This window comes from Orcinus orca, chromosome 16 (genome assembly GCF_937001465.1).
Source record: "Orcinus orca chromosome 16, mOrcOrc1.1, whole genome shotgun sequence".
NCBI classification, from domain to species: Eukaryota; Metazoa; Chordata; class Mammalia; order Artiodactyla; family Delphinidae; genus Orcinus; species Orcinus orca.
Genome location: NC_064574.1, coordinates 24,038,675 through 24,057,293, shown reverse-complemented (window position 1 = coordinate 24,057,293; position 18,619 = coordinate 24,038,675). Strand labels below are relative to the sequence as shown.

The window sequence follows — 18,619 nt, the reverse complement described above, 5'->3', positions numbered from 1 at the left end:
AAGCAAAGCTTTATCTGCTGCCCCCATTACTGCCTGAACCATCACCCCCCACCCCCACCCCAGGTCTGTGGAAAAATTGTCTTCCAGGAAACCAGTCCCTGGTGCCAAAAAGGTTGGGGGCTGCTGTTGTACAGTATCCACTTTTCATTGCCCGTCACAATTTGTTTTAAAAACGGAACGTTTCCATTATATTTAAGTAGAGAATCGCATGCAGAAATACTGTCAAGAAGGTATTTTTTGCTTAACTTATGTGGAACCCAAACATCAAAGCGATGAACATAACCAAGCTGGTGCAAATGATTTCCAGCGCTTGATTTGGATCTTTTGAGTATCTCGGCTATCTCCCTCATGGTATAACGTTGATTGTTCTCAATTAATGTCTAGATTTGATCATTGTCAACCTCATTTCAACTGGTTTGCCTTACCGTGGAGCATCATCTAGCGAGAAATCTCTAGCACGAAACTTCGCAAACCACTTTTTTTTTTTTTGCGGTATGCGGGCCTCTCACTGTTGTGGCCTCTCCCGTTGTGGAGCACAGACTCCGGACGTGCAGGCTCAGTGGCCATGGCTCATGGTCCTAGCCGCTCCACAGCATGTGGGATCTTCCCGGACCGGGACACGAACCCGTGTCCCCTGCATCGGCAGGTGGACTCTCAACCACTGCGCCACCAGAGACGCCCCGCGCAAACCACTTTTGACACGTTCAATCAGTCACAACACCTTCTCCATACACTGTACAAATCTTCTTTTGCGTTTTAGTTGAGTTTTTACCCTTCTTGAAATAATAAAGCATAATATGCTGAAAATGTTGCTTTTTTTCCCATCTTCAGTATTAAAAATGGCTACACAAAAATTCATCAGTTTTGATAAGGTTTTTTGTTTAATGCATGCTGATATGACAGCTGTCACATACAGTCTAGCAAAATTGTTTCGTATGAAGTTAAAGACAAGTGCAACTAGAGCCATCTTACAGAAAAAACCGAACGAAACTTTTGGCCAACCCAGTATCTGTCTCTTGCCACATTCCATAAATGACATAAGCCTGTTTATCAAGATTATTTTATATTTGAAATAATATATATACATTCTTTTCTAAATATTCTTTTTTTAAACTTCTACCGGTCTTTATTAAAAGGAAAACTATTATCTGAAAACAAAAACCCAATGTAGTCTCAGGCTAAGTCTCATTGACAGAACCCCTCAAGCTACAGCCCAGGCACCTAATCTTGGCACTACAATGTTGTCCTTGACTCTGCCCTCTCTCTTCCCATCTCAAACTCTGGGGATTCGCTTCCTACCAGGATATTCCTCTCCAGCCAGGCAAGATATCTCAGCCTCCAGGACCCCACCCTTCCTGCCAGGATGGTGGCCACAGGGTCATCCCCCTATCCCCGCCCCCTACACACCCGGTCAAGGTGACTGCTACACACGCGGGGCCACACTCTCAAATCCAGATGTCTTCATTGTCTTGTCAGCACCCTGGATACACTTGAAACGTCTTTAAAGTCTCCAGCCCATTAACAATAGGGTCACTACAACAATAAGGCAGATGCAAACTCCTCTGAGCTCAGTGTGGTGGCGTACAAAGCTCCTAAAATCTGAGACGTAGGTTCTCCCACCGCACGTCACTCCCTGGGGCATAAGAACTACTACGCATCCCTCAGGCCTCAGCTCGAAGGTTTCTTCTCTAAGAAGCCTGCCCAGCACTCGACAGGCCGAGCCGGGCGCCCTCTCTTGGGGGCCCCGTGCCCCCTCAGTCTGGGCAGAGATGACACCCGGAGTCTGCAAGTGTGCCCGCCCCGGCCCCTTCCAGGGCCAGGGGCTCCTCGGGTGCAGGAGGGAAGCCGAAATGCGCAGTTACGGCGTCCACGTGCTGGGCCTGCGCGGGATTGGGTGCCTGCTCCTCAGACGGGAAGACTTTAACTCCATGAAGATAGGAGTCCCCCGTTGGCCCACAGGCCTTTTTCCCGGTGCTTCCCGACGCCTAAATATTCTTTTCCATTCTAGTTTATCCCAGGATATTGAACAAAATGATAACTATATAGTAATAAGAGCTGATATTTATGGAACACTTATTATGTGCCAGATGTTTTTCTAGAATCTTTGCACGTAATTCATTTAATTCTTACACCTCAGTGAAGTAGTTACTGTTATTACTATCTCCACTCTGCACATGAGGAAACTGAGGAGGCAGGAGGAGTAATTAGAGGAGGCAGGATTTGAACCAGGCTGTCCAGCTGCAGAGCCCACACTTTTAACCACCATCCTGTCTTTGTCTTATGCAAATGGCCTGTGTGTGTACACAAGGGTGCAAAGGTTTTGAATAGAAAGAGTGGCAATTCTTCATGGAATTGGTTCAAAGTTCTCATTATTTTTAACTTTTTTTTTTTAATTCAAAAGTATTTGTATTTTGGCATTCTTCTTTTCTATTATAAATAAGTTGATCACAAACAGGGCTTCAAACACAAGCCAAAGGATGGCTGAGTTTACTGTAGCTGAACTTGACTGCTGAGGTCCTCAGGTGATAGTAGGCAGCGTTGATGCTCTCTGACCTCCTCGGACCTTAGCTTTCTTCACACAGTGGTAAGTGGAGTTTTCTGCAGTGATTTTTTTGAAACAGTGTCAGATGGAAAGGGAACTATTAGGTTCGACCATATGAAATGGCCAATATCTAATCTACAAAAACGGCAAATTCGTATGGTTCAACTTAATAGGCCGAAGGGGAGGAAATTCCACAGAAACTGTTTGTATTTTAAGAAAGAATTTTAGGATGTATTGGAGGTTTGAATTTTGAATTTCTTCACTGACTTTTTTGTTTTTCCTGTACAACTGTTTGTGTGAGAAGTATGTATTCCATTTCATTTCATGTTACTTTTTCTTAACTGTATCTGATTTGAATCTCTTTGTTATGTCTCTTGACATGGATAGAAAGTGATTTAAGGCATTATGCTTTGGGATGTGTATGTGTATATAATTTGTTACTTGTTTAAATGCCTATGTAACAGAATCCATCAGATCATCAAGCCTACCAGTTTTATGTATGTATGTATGTATGTATGTATGTATGTATGTATGGCTGCATTGGATCTTCATTGCTGCATGCAGGTTTTCTCTCACTGCAGCGAGTGGGGGCTACTCTTCGTTGTGGTGTGTAGGCTTCTCATTGCAGTGGCTTCTCCTGTTGCAGAGCATGGGCTATAGGTGTGCGGGGCTCAGTAGTTGTGGCTCATGGTCTCTAGAGCGCAGGCTCAGTAGTTGTGGCGCACAGACTTAGTTGCTCTGCGGTATGTGGGATCTTCCCGGACCAGGGCTGGAACCCATGTCCTCTGCATTGGTAGGCGGATTCTTAATCACTGTGCCACCAGTCCCAAGCCTACCAGTTTTATAATCATACCCTAGTGCTGATTTTGAAAGGTAGAGGATGATTCAGATTGAGCTTAATAATTTTTTTTTATTCCTTCTGATTATGGAATAGACTTGAAAAAGTAATCATAATATTTACCAAAAGTTCAGCATGCTATTCACTTCTAATGGAAATTGTGTCATTGCATTTAGGAAGAATTTGATTCACTCAAGAAAGTTCTGTCCATTCAGGATATTCCTGGGTGACTTAATCTGTAGAGTGGGAGTGATTTGAGTTTATGGTGATTGCTCTCATTAGGGTGAGGGCATTGTGAAGGGAGTCTTCAATAAACGGAGTTTCTAACACTCATGAATTCCTTGTGACAGCATTACTTTTTGTCATTGATTCATGACAGGCCATTGCCTTCAGTTTATTTGGTTTGGGGAGAGGGTGTCAGACTTCTTTTTCTCTCTTTGAATTTGATCATTGAGTTCTCCAAGTTTTCCACATGCCTTCCAGCTCCATTCAGTTGGTTGTCTTTTTTTCCTCCTCTTTTCTGAATCCTCTTGATCAGAGTACACGGTAGTGAAATCTCAAAAGCGCAATACTAAAAGCTTTGTAATAGTTACTTTCCTTGTGCAAAAACCATTGTAAGATCCTTTCAGTTTCATAAAGAGATCCCACCAGAATATTCTCTAGTCTTGTCTACACAAAGGTATCGGGATGGTAGAAAGTCTGAATCTGGTCCAACCTATGAATAACAAGTGCTAGGTTGGATCCCTGATTTTTTTTTTTTTTTTAGGATTTTCCCTTGTTCTTCTGAAACCCTGAGAACTTGTGTGGCTGCTTTAAAAAAGAAAAAAAAAAGTTGATCTCTTCTTTCAAAAGATGAATCACAGTTGAGTCTCTGTTATTTACCCTGAAGTTACACCATTCTTTCAAACAGCAGTAGTCATTGATGTCTCTGTCTACATATGCATGCTGCTCTCTCACTCTCTGTTGCCATGTGTTGTGTTAATGCATGTATTGTAATAGTTCGAATAAGCATGAGGGATCTTTGTTTTTTTTTTTTTTTTTCAGTAACAAATACTTGTAAGAAAACAGATGATTTTGTGACATCTAAAGCACCAGCTGTCGACCTAGATCACAAGTTTAGGTGCAAGGTTGTGGATTGTTTAAAATTTTTCCGCAAAGCCAAACTGTTGCACTATCACATGAAGTATTTCCACGGAATGGAGAAGTCACCAGAGCCAGAGGAGAACTCAGGAAAGAGGCATGTCCAGACGAGGGGCTCTTCAGCTTCAGACAAGGCCAGCCAGGAGAGCCTGACCAGGAAGCGGGTCTCGGCCAGTTCCCCAAGTAAGCATTTTGGTTCTGGGTTGTATCTGTATCATGAAGGGCTGACACAGAAAGCGGGTGTTAGGTTGGTCTGGTCCAGTTGAGTCCCTCAAAATTGAAAATGACAAGTGATCCTCAGGAATTGCCTTGTGGAGTTGTAGCCTTCTTGGAGGAAGTAGAAATACCTGACTCTTACTCTTACCTCCACCTCTTGCTGCTCAAGTTAACCTTGACAAAGTCACTTAGCCTCTGAAGGTCTTGGTACTCTTGGTATGGAGTGGGAACAATCAAGGAAAGGGAGCTCTGTTAGAAGCCAGCAGGAGAACTAGTGCTCAGAACAGCATGGGTGCAGTCATCCCATCCCTGCTAACAGAACAGAAGAACTAAGAGGTGATGTGGGATTCTCCTTCTGGGTCCAATTTTGTCATAATTGCAACCGAAGATATTTTCTAACAACACTGTTTATTTTACATAGAAACTACAGTGGTGGTAGTAAGGGTTACCATAAAATCTCATGTTCACGTCTTATTTTAAAACTTACAGAAATTGAAAAATTACATGTTTCTTGGGAGTTTCAGAATAATTAATGAGTTTCCAGTAAATTCAACAAGCTTCCCAGCTTCGTTTTACCTGAAATTGTAACATCACTGTATATATTTTGGCTTGAACTTCTCTGTTAAAATACATAGGCATTAGATGGTATATGGAACTCCTGGGACATCTGACAGTGTTCCCAAGGGAGTACAGAGTTGGGTTTCAGACAGCAGGTCAGGGCCATGCAGACTAAGGTGATCTCTGACCCTGTGAGAGGTCAGTTCTTAGCCAGGCTGTGAAGACATAATGTGTCAAGTGGCAGTTTCTTAGTCATATGTGCTGCATTATCCGTTAGAAATATAATGTGAGTCAGCCTGTAACTTTTTCTTATAGCCACATTTTAAAACGTAAAAAGAAACAGGTGAAACTTCTTTCTTTTTTTTTTAATATTTATTTATTTGGCTGAGTTGGGTCTTAGTTGCAGCACGCAGGATCTTCGTTGTGGCACACAGGCTTCTCTTTAGTAGTGGTGTGTGGGCTCTGGAGCTCGCAGGCTCAGTGGTTGCAGTACATGGGCTCTCTAGTTGTGGCGTGTGGGCTTAGTTGCCCCGCAGCATGTGGGATCTTAGTTCCCCAACCAGGGAACAAACCCACGTCCCCTGCATTGGCAGGTGGATTCTTTACTACTGGACCACCAGGGAAGTCCCTGAAATTTCTTTTAATAAATTTTGTTAACTCAAAATATCCAAAATACTATTATTTCAGCATGTAATCAGCATAGAAATTACTATTTAATAAGCTATTATGTATTCTTTTTCTTGTATTAAGCCTTTAAAATCCAGTATGTGGGACTTCCCTGGTAGTACAGTGGTTAAGAATCCGCCTGCCAATGCAGGGGACACGGGTTCAAGCCCTGGCCCGGGAAGATCCCACATGCTGCAGAGCAGCTAAGCCCATGCGCCACAACTACTGAGCCTGTGCTCTAGGATCCGTGAGCCACAACTACTGAGCCCACGTGCCACAACTACTGTAGGCCATGCGCCTAGAGCCCCTGCTCCACAAGAGAAGCCACCACAATGAAAAGCCCACGCACTGCAGCGAAGAGTAGCCCCTGCTCACCACAACTAGAGAAAGCCCACCCGCAGCAACAAAGACCCAACGCAGCCAAAAATAAACAAATAAAATAAATTTAAAAAAAAATCCAATATGTGTTTTACATTTACTGAACATTTCAGTTCAGACTAACCACATTTCAGGTGCTAGTAGCTGCATATGGCTGGTGGCCACAGAATTGGCCCACGCAGCTCGATTACTAGCTGTAGACTAGCTGTAGGCAGTCTAGCTGTGCACTTGGCGAGCCCAAGTATTGAGCTAAAAGGAGCTGCCTGAGGAAGGCCAGCTGGCCAGTAGTCACCCAGGAGGGGCTCCCCATGTGGGCTGCAGGGCATGGCAGCACTCTCCACCTTAGTGACTTCACCAGAGTCCTGCTCAGGTACCCACCAGTGGATGGATATCTCTCAAAGCTGGGTGGTCTGAATCAGATAGCAGTAAATGATGCTCAATGCCAGGTGCCAGTTATTTATTTAAAACGAAGCCAACAGCTATCAAAACTCCTCTGTCTAGCTTAGACCTTGTTTATTGAGCATTGGAGCAGAGCACTGGAGTTAGAAATGCCTCAGGCTAAGATAGATTGACTTGTTCATTCAACGACTATTTATCGAATGCCTCCCTTCTGGAGAGTAAAAAGGAAACCTAGGTCTCATTCTGCCTGGTGCTCTTGGTTGTGGGTATTCCTGGCACAAAGAAGAAAGGACAGGCTCAGTTGTTAGATGGGAGCATCCTCTTGCCTGGGCAGTGCTTGTTTTATTAGGGCCACCGATTCCTTAGGGATGTTAATAATGTCTTACTGGCCAGTCCCACTGGCTTTGGTGGCCATTCTGTGTCCTTTAGATAAATTTATATCTCTCTGCCATTGAATACATGGTTCATTCTGGGGGCAAGCTTATTTCTGAGAACTTGAGAGAGACCTGTCAATGAGATCCTTTCCTTCCCTCCATGTGTCACCTGGCCCAGGTCTCACCTGGAGCAGTGGCCAACTCAGCTGCCTGGGAGTCACTGGGTGACTTGTTAAAAGTACAGATTTGGGCTTCCCTGGTGGCACAGTGGTTGAGAGTCCGCCTGCCGATGCAGGGGACGCGGGTTCGTGCCCCGGTCCGGGAAGATCCCACATGCCGTGGAGTGGCTGGACCCGTGAGCCATGGCCGCTGAGCCTGCGTGTCCGGAGCCTATGCTCTGCAACGGGAGAGGCCACAACAGTGAGCGGCCCGCGTACTGCAAAAAAAAAACAAAAAACCAAAAAAAAAACAAAACAGATTTATTGGACCCAGCTTTACAGCATTCCAATTCAGTGGCTCTAAGTTTAGAATCTGTAGTTTTTGTACACACACCCCCCCCCAATATAAAAGTGACATATGATTGTGGTAAAATCCATACAAAAGAATACTAAGGGGAAAAGCCTCCCTCCCACTGGTAGCCCCACCTCCCTTGCAGATATACCTATTTTTAACAAACTCTTCTATAACTTTTCAGATATTTTCTGTGCGTATCCAAACTGCACATTTCTTATATGTCTAATAGAAAATATCTTTTTATACAGTTGGTATCATATGCAGCTTGCTTTTTTCATTAAAGATACCTTGGCCCTCATTTCATGTCAGCATAGCTATGTGGCTCTACCTCATTTTGACAGTGGCCATTATTCCATTGTATGGGTGTACTGGACTTTAAACATTTTCCTACAGAAAATTATGATTCACCGATTTTTTCACTCTTACCAAGTGCTAAAGCAAAGTAAACCTTCCTGAAGATTAATTTGCTCTTGTGTATGAATAAATTCATGCTATAAGTTCCTGGAGGCGGGATTTGCTTGGGAAAAGGGTATGCATATTTAAATTTCTGATAGATGATGCCAAATCACCTTTCAAAGAGCTTGTCCCAGTTTGTAATCTCCCACCAACTGGTTATGCACACCAGTTTCTTTACAATCTTATCAGTATTATCAAATTTTAAATTATTGCTAATCTGATAGGTAAAAAATATTGTAGTGACTTTAGTCTTTTATTTTAAAAATTCTGGAATATTTTAAATATATAGAAAAGTACACAGGATTATATAGAGCAAACATGTATGCATCTAACCCCCACCTACACTTAAAAAATGTTAACATTTTGCCATATTTCCTTCAGATTTTATTTTAAGGGAAACAAAACACTAGGATGAGTTACAAACCCCCTGAATTGCTTTTCCTTTCTTTCCCTTTATGCTTTCCCCAATACATGCATATATGTTGAGAAATAATGTATAGTATTTAAAAAAAATTTTTACTGGAGTATAGTTGATTTACAATGTTGTGTTAGTTTCTGCTGTACAGTAAAGTGACTCAGTTATACATATACATATATCCACTCATTTTTAGATTCTTTCCCCATGTAGACCATTACAGAGTATTGAGTAGAGTTCCCTGTGCTATACAGTAGATTCTTATTAGTTATCTATTTTATATAAAGTAGTATGTATATGTCAGTCCCAGTCTCCCAATTTATCCCTCCTCTCCATATAGTATTTTCGAGTGTTACTAACATTTATATTGGTAAATGATAGAGTATTTTATGTGTTTTAAAAATATGTATAAATAGTATCATATACTTACTCTCTTGGAACTTGTTGCTTTTTGTTTAGTATTATGTTCATCTTCATCCCGGTTGAAACCTGTAGGTGGATCTCGTTGATTCTTCAGCTGGTGTATTGTGGGGTTTTGGGCACGCCCATCCCCCCTTGTAGGTGTAACTTTTTTTTTTTAAACAATAGTTACGTATGCCAGAGTTTATTTAACCCCTTCCTACTCAGGGTCATTGAGGTTTCTAGTTTTATACTTTTGTAGATGATGCTTCAGGGACTGCCTGTGTACACATCCCCTGTGCGTGATCATTTCTTTTGAGTATTTACCTAGAAGAGGAATTGCTAGATGGAAGGGTTTTAGTTAATGTACCAGAATGTACTTGAAAATGGTGGTTCTGACTTCAACATTCCTGTCAGCTCTGTGATTTGTCTATATCCCCACCAGCTTTTGGTATTATCTGACATAAGTTTGCCCAATCTTAGGAATTTGAAGTGATTATCTCCTTGTTTTTCCTCAAGGAGAAAAACGTTCGTTTTGTACTTTTTAGATGAGAGTCGTAATTGTTACAAACCTCCCCTGTTTCTGCTGGGCTCCCACCGCAGCACCATTCTCGGACAGCCTGAGAGAAGAAACCGTGATGTGAGGGATTTGGTCTGCTCTGAGGACGGTTCTCTCTGAGCCCCTATCTCTGTGGATTGGCCTGGCTTGCTGGTTGGCTCTGGTCAGCTGACCTCTGACTTTAGTCTGCACCCTCCCCTCCTCCTTTTCAGTGCTGTGGTGGAAGGAAGGAAGGAGCAGTGGTCGGGGAGCCTGAAGGTCTGAGTTTGAGACCCAGCTCTGCCACTCAAAGTTCTGTGATATTGATTAAATCCCTCATCTTCTAGTATGTAACATGGAGGTTAAACTACTTGCCCCCCAGAAAATGCTGGGAAGGTCTTTATGTTAGGCATTTAAAATTATTTTGAAATGTGCACACATGTTCAAAGCAGCACTCTTCTTAAGAGCCCTAAATTGGAAACAGCTCAAGTGTTTATTCACAGTAAATAAATGTGTGAAGAATAAATCGAGTAAATAAATTGTGGTGTCTTGATACAGTGGAATACTATACAGCAGTGAGTGAATGAGCTACAGCTATACCCACCAACATCTCACAAATATAATGTTGAGCCAACGAAGCTAACATAAACTCATATATATGATATGGTAGATATGTATATAAGGTTCAAAAACAGATTAAAATGAATCTGTTATGTTTGGGGTCAGTACAGTGGTTATCCTTGGGGGTAGGTGGATGAATGACTGAAAGTAGGGCAGGGAGGAGACTCCTGGGGTGCTGGGGTTCTGTTTCCTTATCCGAATGGTGATTATAATAGATAATCATGGTAATTGTCCGAGGAGGCACCTTGCCCTGAGTACAGGGTGGGTGTTCCCGCACGAGAGGGTGTGCGGACCTCTTGTTTGGTTTTGGAATTCCTGATTAACTATACTTGAGGGTCTTGATTTGTGTTGAGTAATATGAGCAGGCTTGGAGTCAGCACACCTGAGTTTGAATCTAGCCTCCACCGCTTGCTTCTTCTGTGACCTTGGGCAAAGAACTGTGAGCTTCAGTTTCTCCATCTGTGAAATGGGGATATGTACCTACCTCAGAACTTCGTTACATTAAATGACATAATGTAAAATGCTTAGCACAATGTCTGGCCTACAGTAAACTCTTAATAGATACTACTTCTTTATCTTAGTGAAAACATTAACCCAGGCAGTCAGAGAGCTGAGTTCTAAACTCATCTGACCTCTGATAAGCTGCAAAACCGATAGACAAGGTGTTGCCATGTTGATAAAATGAAGAAACCTGAGTGAGTGATTTTCTATTTTTATGTACTACATTTGGGTCTCATACCAATATACCGACATGGGATTTCTAAAATTCTCTCTCAATACAGAAGGATCCCTTTCACTGGGGTTTGGAAGTCCCTTGGTGAATTGGGGAAATGTGCCTGACAGGTTTTAAAATAACAAGATCTGCTATGGGAATACTCGCCAGGCTGGCAGGGGTGGACAGTTACAAAATGCTTTAGGGGGAACAGAAGGGTATTTTAAATCCCTGTGTTTTAACTTGTTACCCCCCTGCTGGTCTTTCGTAAAACCGGTCAGTTTGGCGGCTTAGTGTACCACACAGGCCCCTCACCCATGTTGGGGTATAGCCTGGTCATTCCTGTACCCTCTCAGATGGAGAGCAGGTTTGTGCAGCCAGGAAGGGACATTTCCCCCCCACCCCTACGCCCCCATGTCAGGTGGACACAGACCATTTCACAGCTCTCCCAGGCCTGATTGCTGAGATTGCCAGCAGTTCCCAGGCTGAAGCAAACTAGACCATTCATCTTGCTGTGCTCTAGCTGGGAAATTAAAAACCTGGCCACTCGTCCTGCCTCTGCCACTCACCAGCAGGAGCCTCAGTTCTCACCATCTGTGAACTGGGGTCAGTCGACATGTTCAGCCTTCATCACGTCGCTGGATATCAATGAGAGCAAACACAGAGGCATATTCAGCATACTCCATAGGCCGCAGCCCTCCAGAAGGCACCCCCTGTTCCAGGCATTGCCCTCACTTTTTTCTCATCAGAGTCTCCCGTTTCCTCATGGATTTGCTGGGTACTTGACTAACCTGATGACTAAATTTCTTAAGATTTGAAAGAATAAAACCAGCTAAACAGATCATCTGTTCTCTCAGCACATCTAGTTTTCACCTCAGCTTCTAAGAAAGCTCTTATCTTTAGGGGTGGAATTTCAGACAGTGGGGGGAGTTCAAGTGGGGAGATGTTTCAAGGTGAGACTCTAACACCAGGCAGCTTGTGTCCTAGTTCACAGGCAGTGTGAACTTGACGCTGTGCTTAAGTGAAAATCAAAATATTACAGAATGTGTGCTGCTTGGGACAGCACAATTACTGTACTGTAATTGGGGACAGTTATTTGGGGACAATTACTGTAAAAAAGTACTCCCTTCATGCCAAGTACTCTGATTATGGGAACTTGGGTTCTAATAGATTTCTCAGATGGAGATTTCTGGGGCTTCTGGTCCAGCAGGACCAGAAAACGCTCTGCAGAGATTTATTTTTTGGTCTATCCTCCCCAACCATTTTCCTGCTGGTAAAGTTAGGCAGGAGAAGCAGTTCTGGTCTGAAGTCCACAGACTCTATCTTAGTAGCAATTCTGCTCCTGTTCACTTGCGATCTGAGCTCTTCACAGATCTGATTTCCTCCTTTCCAAAATCATGATGTAGGACTAGGTATGAATGAGGCAGGGCTCTTTCATGAGGGGAGAAAAGCACATAAACAGTTACAGTGAGGACTACTAAGTTCTATGTAAAGAACGTGTGAAGTGTTGTGGGAACACATTCAGATTTTGCCTGAAGAGCAGGGGCTGGGATGTCAAGAGGAGGAGGTGACATTTGAGTTAGGCCTTAAAGTGTGAGGGTAGGTACTGGGTGAACCAGAAGGCAGGGGAATAGGAAAGGGATCCCTATGCTGGGAACAAGCAGAACAAAGTTCAGAGGCATTGAGAGGAACAGATTGTCATGGTTGTCTGTCCCTAAGTTACCCCTTCTGACTGTGGCCTGCAGATGTTTCCTTTTCGCTCAGCCAGGCCTTTAGTCACATAAGTTAATTTGGAAGGTCAGTTTAGATTTGCTTTTCCAAATGAGGTTTCATAGAATACCAGAATCCATTTAGTAAATTCTCTTCCAGGGGTGAGCTTAGGCTTCCTTGGTGCTTGTGTTTGATTCTGCATAGGTGAGTTCAGTCCTGAGTAGAGGTTTGCTGCAGAAAGAATATTTGAGGATCAAAGGGAGGCTCACCTGTGCTCATTACCTATTGTTACATCCATTTCATTCGTATTCTCACTCTGGGTAAACCTTGGCTTTAGGCCGAAAGGAGCCTTGGAGCACCAGAGTGGACAGTTCTTTGTATCTTTTCTTGTGGTTCTAGACTGGCCTTCTCGCAGAACCGTGCCCTCTCCCCTTAAAGGGAAGGGAGAAATAGGAGCTTAATTAGGATACAGATTATGGTGCCTTAAAGAGAATACCAAAGAAGCTGGCTTAAGACAGAGGGTTATTTCTGTCTTTGGTCAAACTGCAGGCACTCCACAGTGGCTCTGCTGTGGCTCTGAGCAGGTGTCCAGGTGTCCAGGGCCAGCTTCCTCCTGAGTGCCCCACCAGCCCAAGGTGTTGCTCTCTCTGTGTGGACCCAGATCGCTCACCACCTTGCCTGTCTTTCCGCAGCTGCGAAGGGAAAGGCGAGGCATGCCTTTTTCCTTTAAGGGCACAACCCGGAAGTGCCACACATCACTTCTGTTCATGTCCCATATGCCAGAACATCTGTACGTGGCCACACCTCACTCAGGGGAAGCTGGAAAGTGTACTTTTTTCCCTTTGGGAGAAGTGGGTATTGGAGACTGCATGGCAGTCTCTGCCATATGAGCCAAGGTAGAAAAAGGCAGGGCTTGAGGGAGGGGTTAATTGGAGGGCCCCTTTGGGCCAGTGTCTGGGTGGGATCCATGGTGGGGGACTAATTGGAGATGACGCTGGAAAGATAGACAAGGTGAGGGACTTCCTTGGTGGTGCAGTGGTTAAGACTCCACGCTCCCAGTGCAGGGGGCCCGGGTTCAATCCCTGGTCAGGGAACTAGATCCCACATGCATGCCACAACTAAGCAGCCCACACGCCGCAACTAAGGAGCTGGCGAGCTGCAACTGAGGAGCCCACATGCTGCAACTAAGGAGCTGGCAAGCTGCAACTAAGGAGCCCACCTGCCATAACTAAGGAGCCCACATGCTGCAGCTGAGGAGCCCGAGAGCTGCAACTAAGACTCGGTGCAACCAAATAAATAAATAAATATTAAAAAAAAAAATAAAGAAACACAAAGTAAAATGATGGTGTTAGGCCATGAGACCATTTCCTCTGATAGGTGGTGAAAATCCCTCCAAGAGCATACCCACGCCTGCTATGCCCTTGAGTTGCCCTCCCCTTGTACAGGTCAGAACAGATTCTGGTCACTGCTTGTCCCTGGCATGTGGCATTGCTCTGTGGTGTACAAGCAGTTCTCCCATAGGGGAGGGTGATGTCATTTTTTTCCTCTTCCCTCCTGAAAGCAGCAGTCTGATGTCCTTCTGCTATCATAACATAGTGATCCGAGGGAGAGATAGGGAGCAGGCTGTATAGAGGAAGCAAGAAGGGCTCTGGTATTTCTCCTGATGGGCACCTGCAGCCTGAGGAGAGGACGAATGGCCATCTGGAAAAGCCTCGCCCTCCTCAGGCGACAAGCTGCTCTCTGATCCAGAGCCCTGACAGGAAGTTGCTCTTTGTCCAGCCAAGTCTGGGCATTCAGGAAGAAGCTCTGTAGCCAAGTGTCTGTTCTGTGGGTCATGGAACAATTGGTCAAGCTGTTCAGAGAGAGAGCTGACCACAGACGAGTACCACCTTCCAGGGAGAGAGTATCGCAGGCGAGATAACAACAGCTAATTTTGTGCCGGGCACTGTTCCAAGTTCTTTACTTGTATTGTCTTGTGTAATCCTCAAAAAAAAACCCTATGAAGCAGGTACTATTGTGATGACTTTATGGATTAGAAACTGAGGTGCTGATGAAGTGGATTAACTTGAACCAGTATAGACACATCTAGCATGTAGTGGAGCCACAATTTGAATCTAGTTGCAGAACACGTACTCTCACTTTTAGGCTCTGCTGTCTTTTAGGATTCCATGGGAGGATGCCCTGGCCCTGGGCCCTGGGCCTTGAAGTGGGGAATAGGAGTGCCTCCCTGTAGGAGACTTCTGTGCACATGGGTAGTCCGAACGAGTGAGTGAGTTCTGACTGTTGTCACCTTGTCTGCCCCTGTTCCTCAGGGACTCACCTGGGTTAGCTTAGTCCCTGCTGGGCAGTCCTCCCTATGAGCTCTGTCACCTGCGGCCACATGTGACTTTACAGTCTTCAGCCAGAAGCCAGGGTGAGCCTATGAATGCTTTCTCTCTTCCCTCTGTGTTCAGAGAACACAGGTTTCTGTAGAACAATTTCCTAGAATATCTCTTTTTATCCTCAGTGCTTACTCCTCTAATTGAAGCCTTAGGAGTGGACTCTTTAAAGCTTAATATGACCATATTTCTGACCAGCTGCAGCACTTGGGATGCTTTTAGTTACAAGTAACAGGAAACCCAATTCAATTTGATTCCACAGTAAAGGGGATGTGTTAGTTCACGTAATAGGGAAGTCCATGGGAGGTGTACTGCTCCAGGCCTGTTGGTTGTCTTATCGTCTCACCTCTCAGTGCTGTTTTCAGGTTAAACCCTTGTGGTCAGAGGATGGAAGCCAGTATCATTTAAGACTCCATGCTGCTTCATTCAAATCTTAACAAGAAAGTAAGATTTTAATAAACTTTGGACCAGAGTCCCGAGTTCGGGTTGGATTACTCCATTCCTGTCCCTGCCTTATGAACCAGTTGTCCCAGGCTCAGATTGTCTAAGCCTATGACTGTGACAAGGGGCATGGGATTACTCTTATAAGTTTAAGTGAGTGTGAAGTCAGCCCTGTCCAAATCCCTTAGATGCTGCACAGTGAAGGAGGGGTAGAAGAGATGCTGGGAGATATCCACAATTTCGGCTACACCCAGCAAAATCTGAACAGCCAGGGAAAGGGTGGTGGTGGTGTTGAACTGTAGAGCAGATCCATGCCCTGTGCTCATTTCCTGTATCAGGCACAGTGCACAGGGCCCACAACATGGCCCAAGTCCTCAGACCCGTAGGTCTGAGTTCATCTTTTCTATACACCAATTTATATGGTCTTGCAGCTTCTCTGAGTTTCACTTCCTCCTCTGTAAAGTGGTAATCATGTTAAGGTATAGATAGATGTATTTTATGCAAAATTGAAGTCGATCAGCTTGAAGTTGTGTGATATAAAAAGCCTTATGTATAAAATTTGAATTAATACAGATCCTACCAAATTGACAAAATTCATCAACCACATGATTTCAAAGCTGGTAGGCCAATGAAAGTGTGTTCATTATACCTTTATTTTCTGGAAATATTAGTCATGAATTATGTGAGTTTGAATAATGTAGGGTCTTCAGGAATATTTGTATGGAATGAACTTCACCATCCTTTTCTTAACTTCCTGTTGGGTTCCCTAAAGGTTGTGATGCTGTTTTATAAAATGTGAAATGCAAAAAAGATTGTTGTTGGAGAAGCCCAAAGGAACTACCATACTAGGTGATAACTGGGTATGCCCTGGCATTTGGCAATTTATATCCTGCATCTGGACCTTTCTGTCTCAGGGATCCAGAACCTAGGTGGTATCTCTTCAACCAGTTCTGCTAGTGATTGGGTTAATGCTGTTAACATTTCAGTAAGCTAATGGAGACAGTTACTTTAGTTTGAAGGTCATTAAAACCTGAGTTTACAAATCAAAAACTGGATTGGGCAATTGTTTCTATATGTGTGTGGGTGAAGGTACATCAAATCCCATCAAACATTTGCTCAAATCCTTCCAGTGAAGTTACTCATAGTAAAGGCCAATTTCCTTGTAAAGCATAAAGTTTCATTTCTTCTGTTCCAATTTATATTTTATTTCCTTTTCTTGTCTTATTGTACTAGATAGGATGTCTAGTACCATGTTGAAAAGAAGTGTTGAGAGGGTACATCCTTGCCTTGTTCCTGATCTTAAGAGAAAGCATCCAGTTCTCACCATTAACTATGAAGTTAGTTGTAGGTTTTCTGTAGATGTCCTTTATGAAGTTGAGGAAGTTTTCCTCTGTTCCTAGCTTTCTGAGAATTTTTATCATGAGTGAGTGTTGAATTTTGTCAAATGCATTTTTTTTTGGCATCAATTGATACTATACATAGAAAATCCTAAAGATGCCACCAGAAAACTACTAGGACTAATCAATGAATTTGGGAAGGTTTCAGGATACAAAATTAATGCACAGAAATCTCTTGCATTCCTATACACTAACAACGAAAAATCAGAAAGAAAAATTAAGGAAACAGTCCCATTTACCATTGCAACAAAAAGAATAAAAATACCTAGGAATAAACCTACCTAAGAAGGCAAAAGACTTGTACTTGGAAAACTATAAAACACTGATGAAAGAAATCAAAGATCATATAAACAGATGGAGAAATATACCATGTTCTTGGATTGGAAGAATCAATATTGTGAAAACGACTATACTACCCAAAGCAATCTACTGATTCAGTGCAATCCCTGTCAAACTACCAATGAATGGCATTCTTCACAGAATTAGAACAAAATTTACAATTTGTATGGAAACACAAAAGACCCCAAATAACCAAAGCAATCTTGAGAAAGAAAAACGGAGCTGGAGGACTCAGGCTTCCCAACTTCAAACTATACTACAAAGCTACAGTAATCAAGGCAGTATGGTACTGGCACAAAAACAGAAATATAGGTCAATGGTACAGGATAGAAAGCCCAGAGATAAACCCGTGCACATATGGTCACCTAATTTATGACAAAGGAGGCAAGAATATATAATGGAGAAAAGACAGCCTCTTCAATAAGTGGTGCTGGGAAAACTGTATAGCTACATGTAAAAGAATGAAATTAGAACACTCCCTAATACCATACACAAAAATACACTCAAAATGGGTTAAAGACCTAAATGTAAAGCTGGACACTATAAAACTCTTAGAGGAAAACATAGGAAAAACACTCTTTGACATAAACCACAGCAAGATCTTTTTTGACCCACCTCCTAGAGTAATGAAAAATAAATAAATAAATAAACAAGTGGAACCTAATGAAACTTAAAAGCTTTTGCACAGCATAGGAAACCATAAACAAGACAAAAGACAACCCTCAGAATGGAAGAAAATATTTGCAAACGGAGCAACAGACAAAGGATTAATCTCCAAAATATACAAACAGCTCATGGAGCTCAATATCCAAAAACAAACAACCCAATTAAAAAATGGACAGAAGACCTAAATAGACATTTCACCATATAAGACATACAGATGGCCAAGAGGCACATGGAAAGATGCTCAACATAACTAATTATTAGAGAAATGCAAATCAAAACTACAGTGAGGTATCACCTCATACTGTTCAGAATGGCCATCATCAAAAAGTCTACAAACAATAAATGCTGGAGAAGGTGTGGAGAAAAGGGAACCCTTTTGCACTGTTGGTGGGAATGTAAATTGATACAGCCACTGTGGAGAACAGTATGGAGGTTCCTTACAAAACTAAAAATAGAACTACCATGTGACCCAGCAGTCCCACTACTGGGCATATACCCTACATCAATTGATATATTATTTTTCTTTTTTAGCCTGTTGATATGATGGATTACATTAATTGATTATCAGGTGTTGAACCCGCCTTCCTTGTATACCTGGAATGAATCCCAGTTGGCTGTGATATATAATTCTTTTTATACATTGTTGGATTCAGCTTGCTAATATTTTTGCATTTGTGTTCATGAGAAATAATGGTCTGTAGTTTTCCTTTCTGTAATGTCTTTATCTGATTTTGGTATTAGAGTAATGCTGGCCTTGTAGAATGAGTTAGGAAGTGTTCCCTGTGCCTATTTCTTGAACAGTGAAGGCCTTCCTGTCCTTAGAATCTTTGCATTTGCTGTCCCTGGCCTGGAAGACTCTTCTCCCAGATTTCTGCATGTTTTGTTCTCTCCTTTCAGGTCTTTGCTCAGATGTCCTTTTCTCA

The 18,619-nt window shown here is 43.0% G+C and overlaps 1 protein-coding gene across 8 annotated transcripts in view; it reads left to right on the top strand.

The window, feature by feature from the left end:
- The window catches only part of PHF20 (PHD finger protein 20), a 133,463-nt gene that overhangs the window by 85,080 nt on the left and 29,764 nt on the right, over positions 1 to 18,619 (top strand). For 7 of the 8 annotated variants that reach the window (XM_004272796.4, XM_033433630.2, XM_049699068.1 and 4 more), the window contains one exon: positions 4,425 to 4,703. The exons of the other annotated variant lie outside the window; for it this stretch is intronic. In XM_004272796.4, the coding sequence (XP_004272844.1) occupies positions 4,425 to 4,703 (279 nt within the window). The remainder of the gene's footprint in view (positions 1 to 4,424; positions 4,704 to 18,619) is intronic. 8 annotated transcript variants of the gene reach the window in all.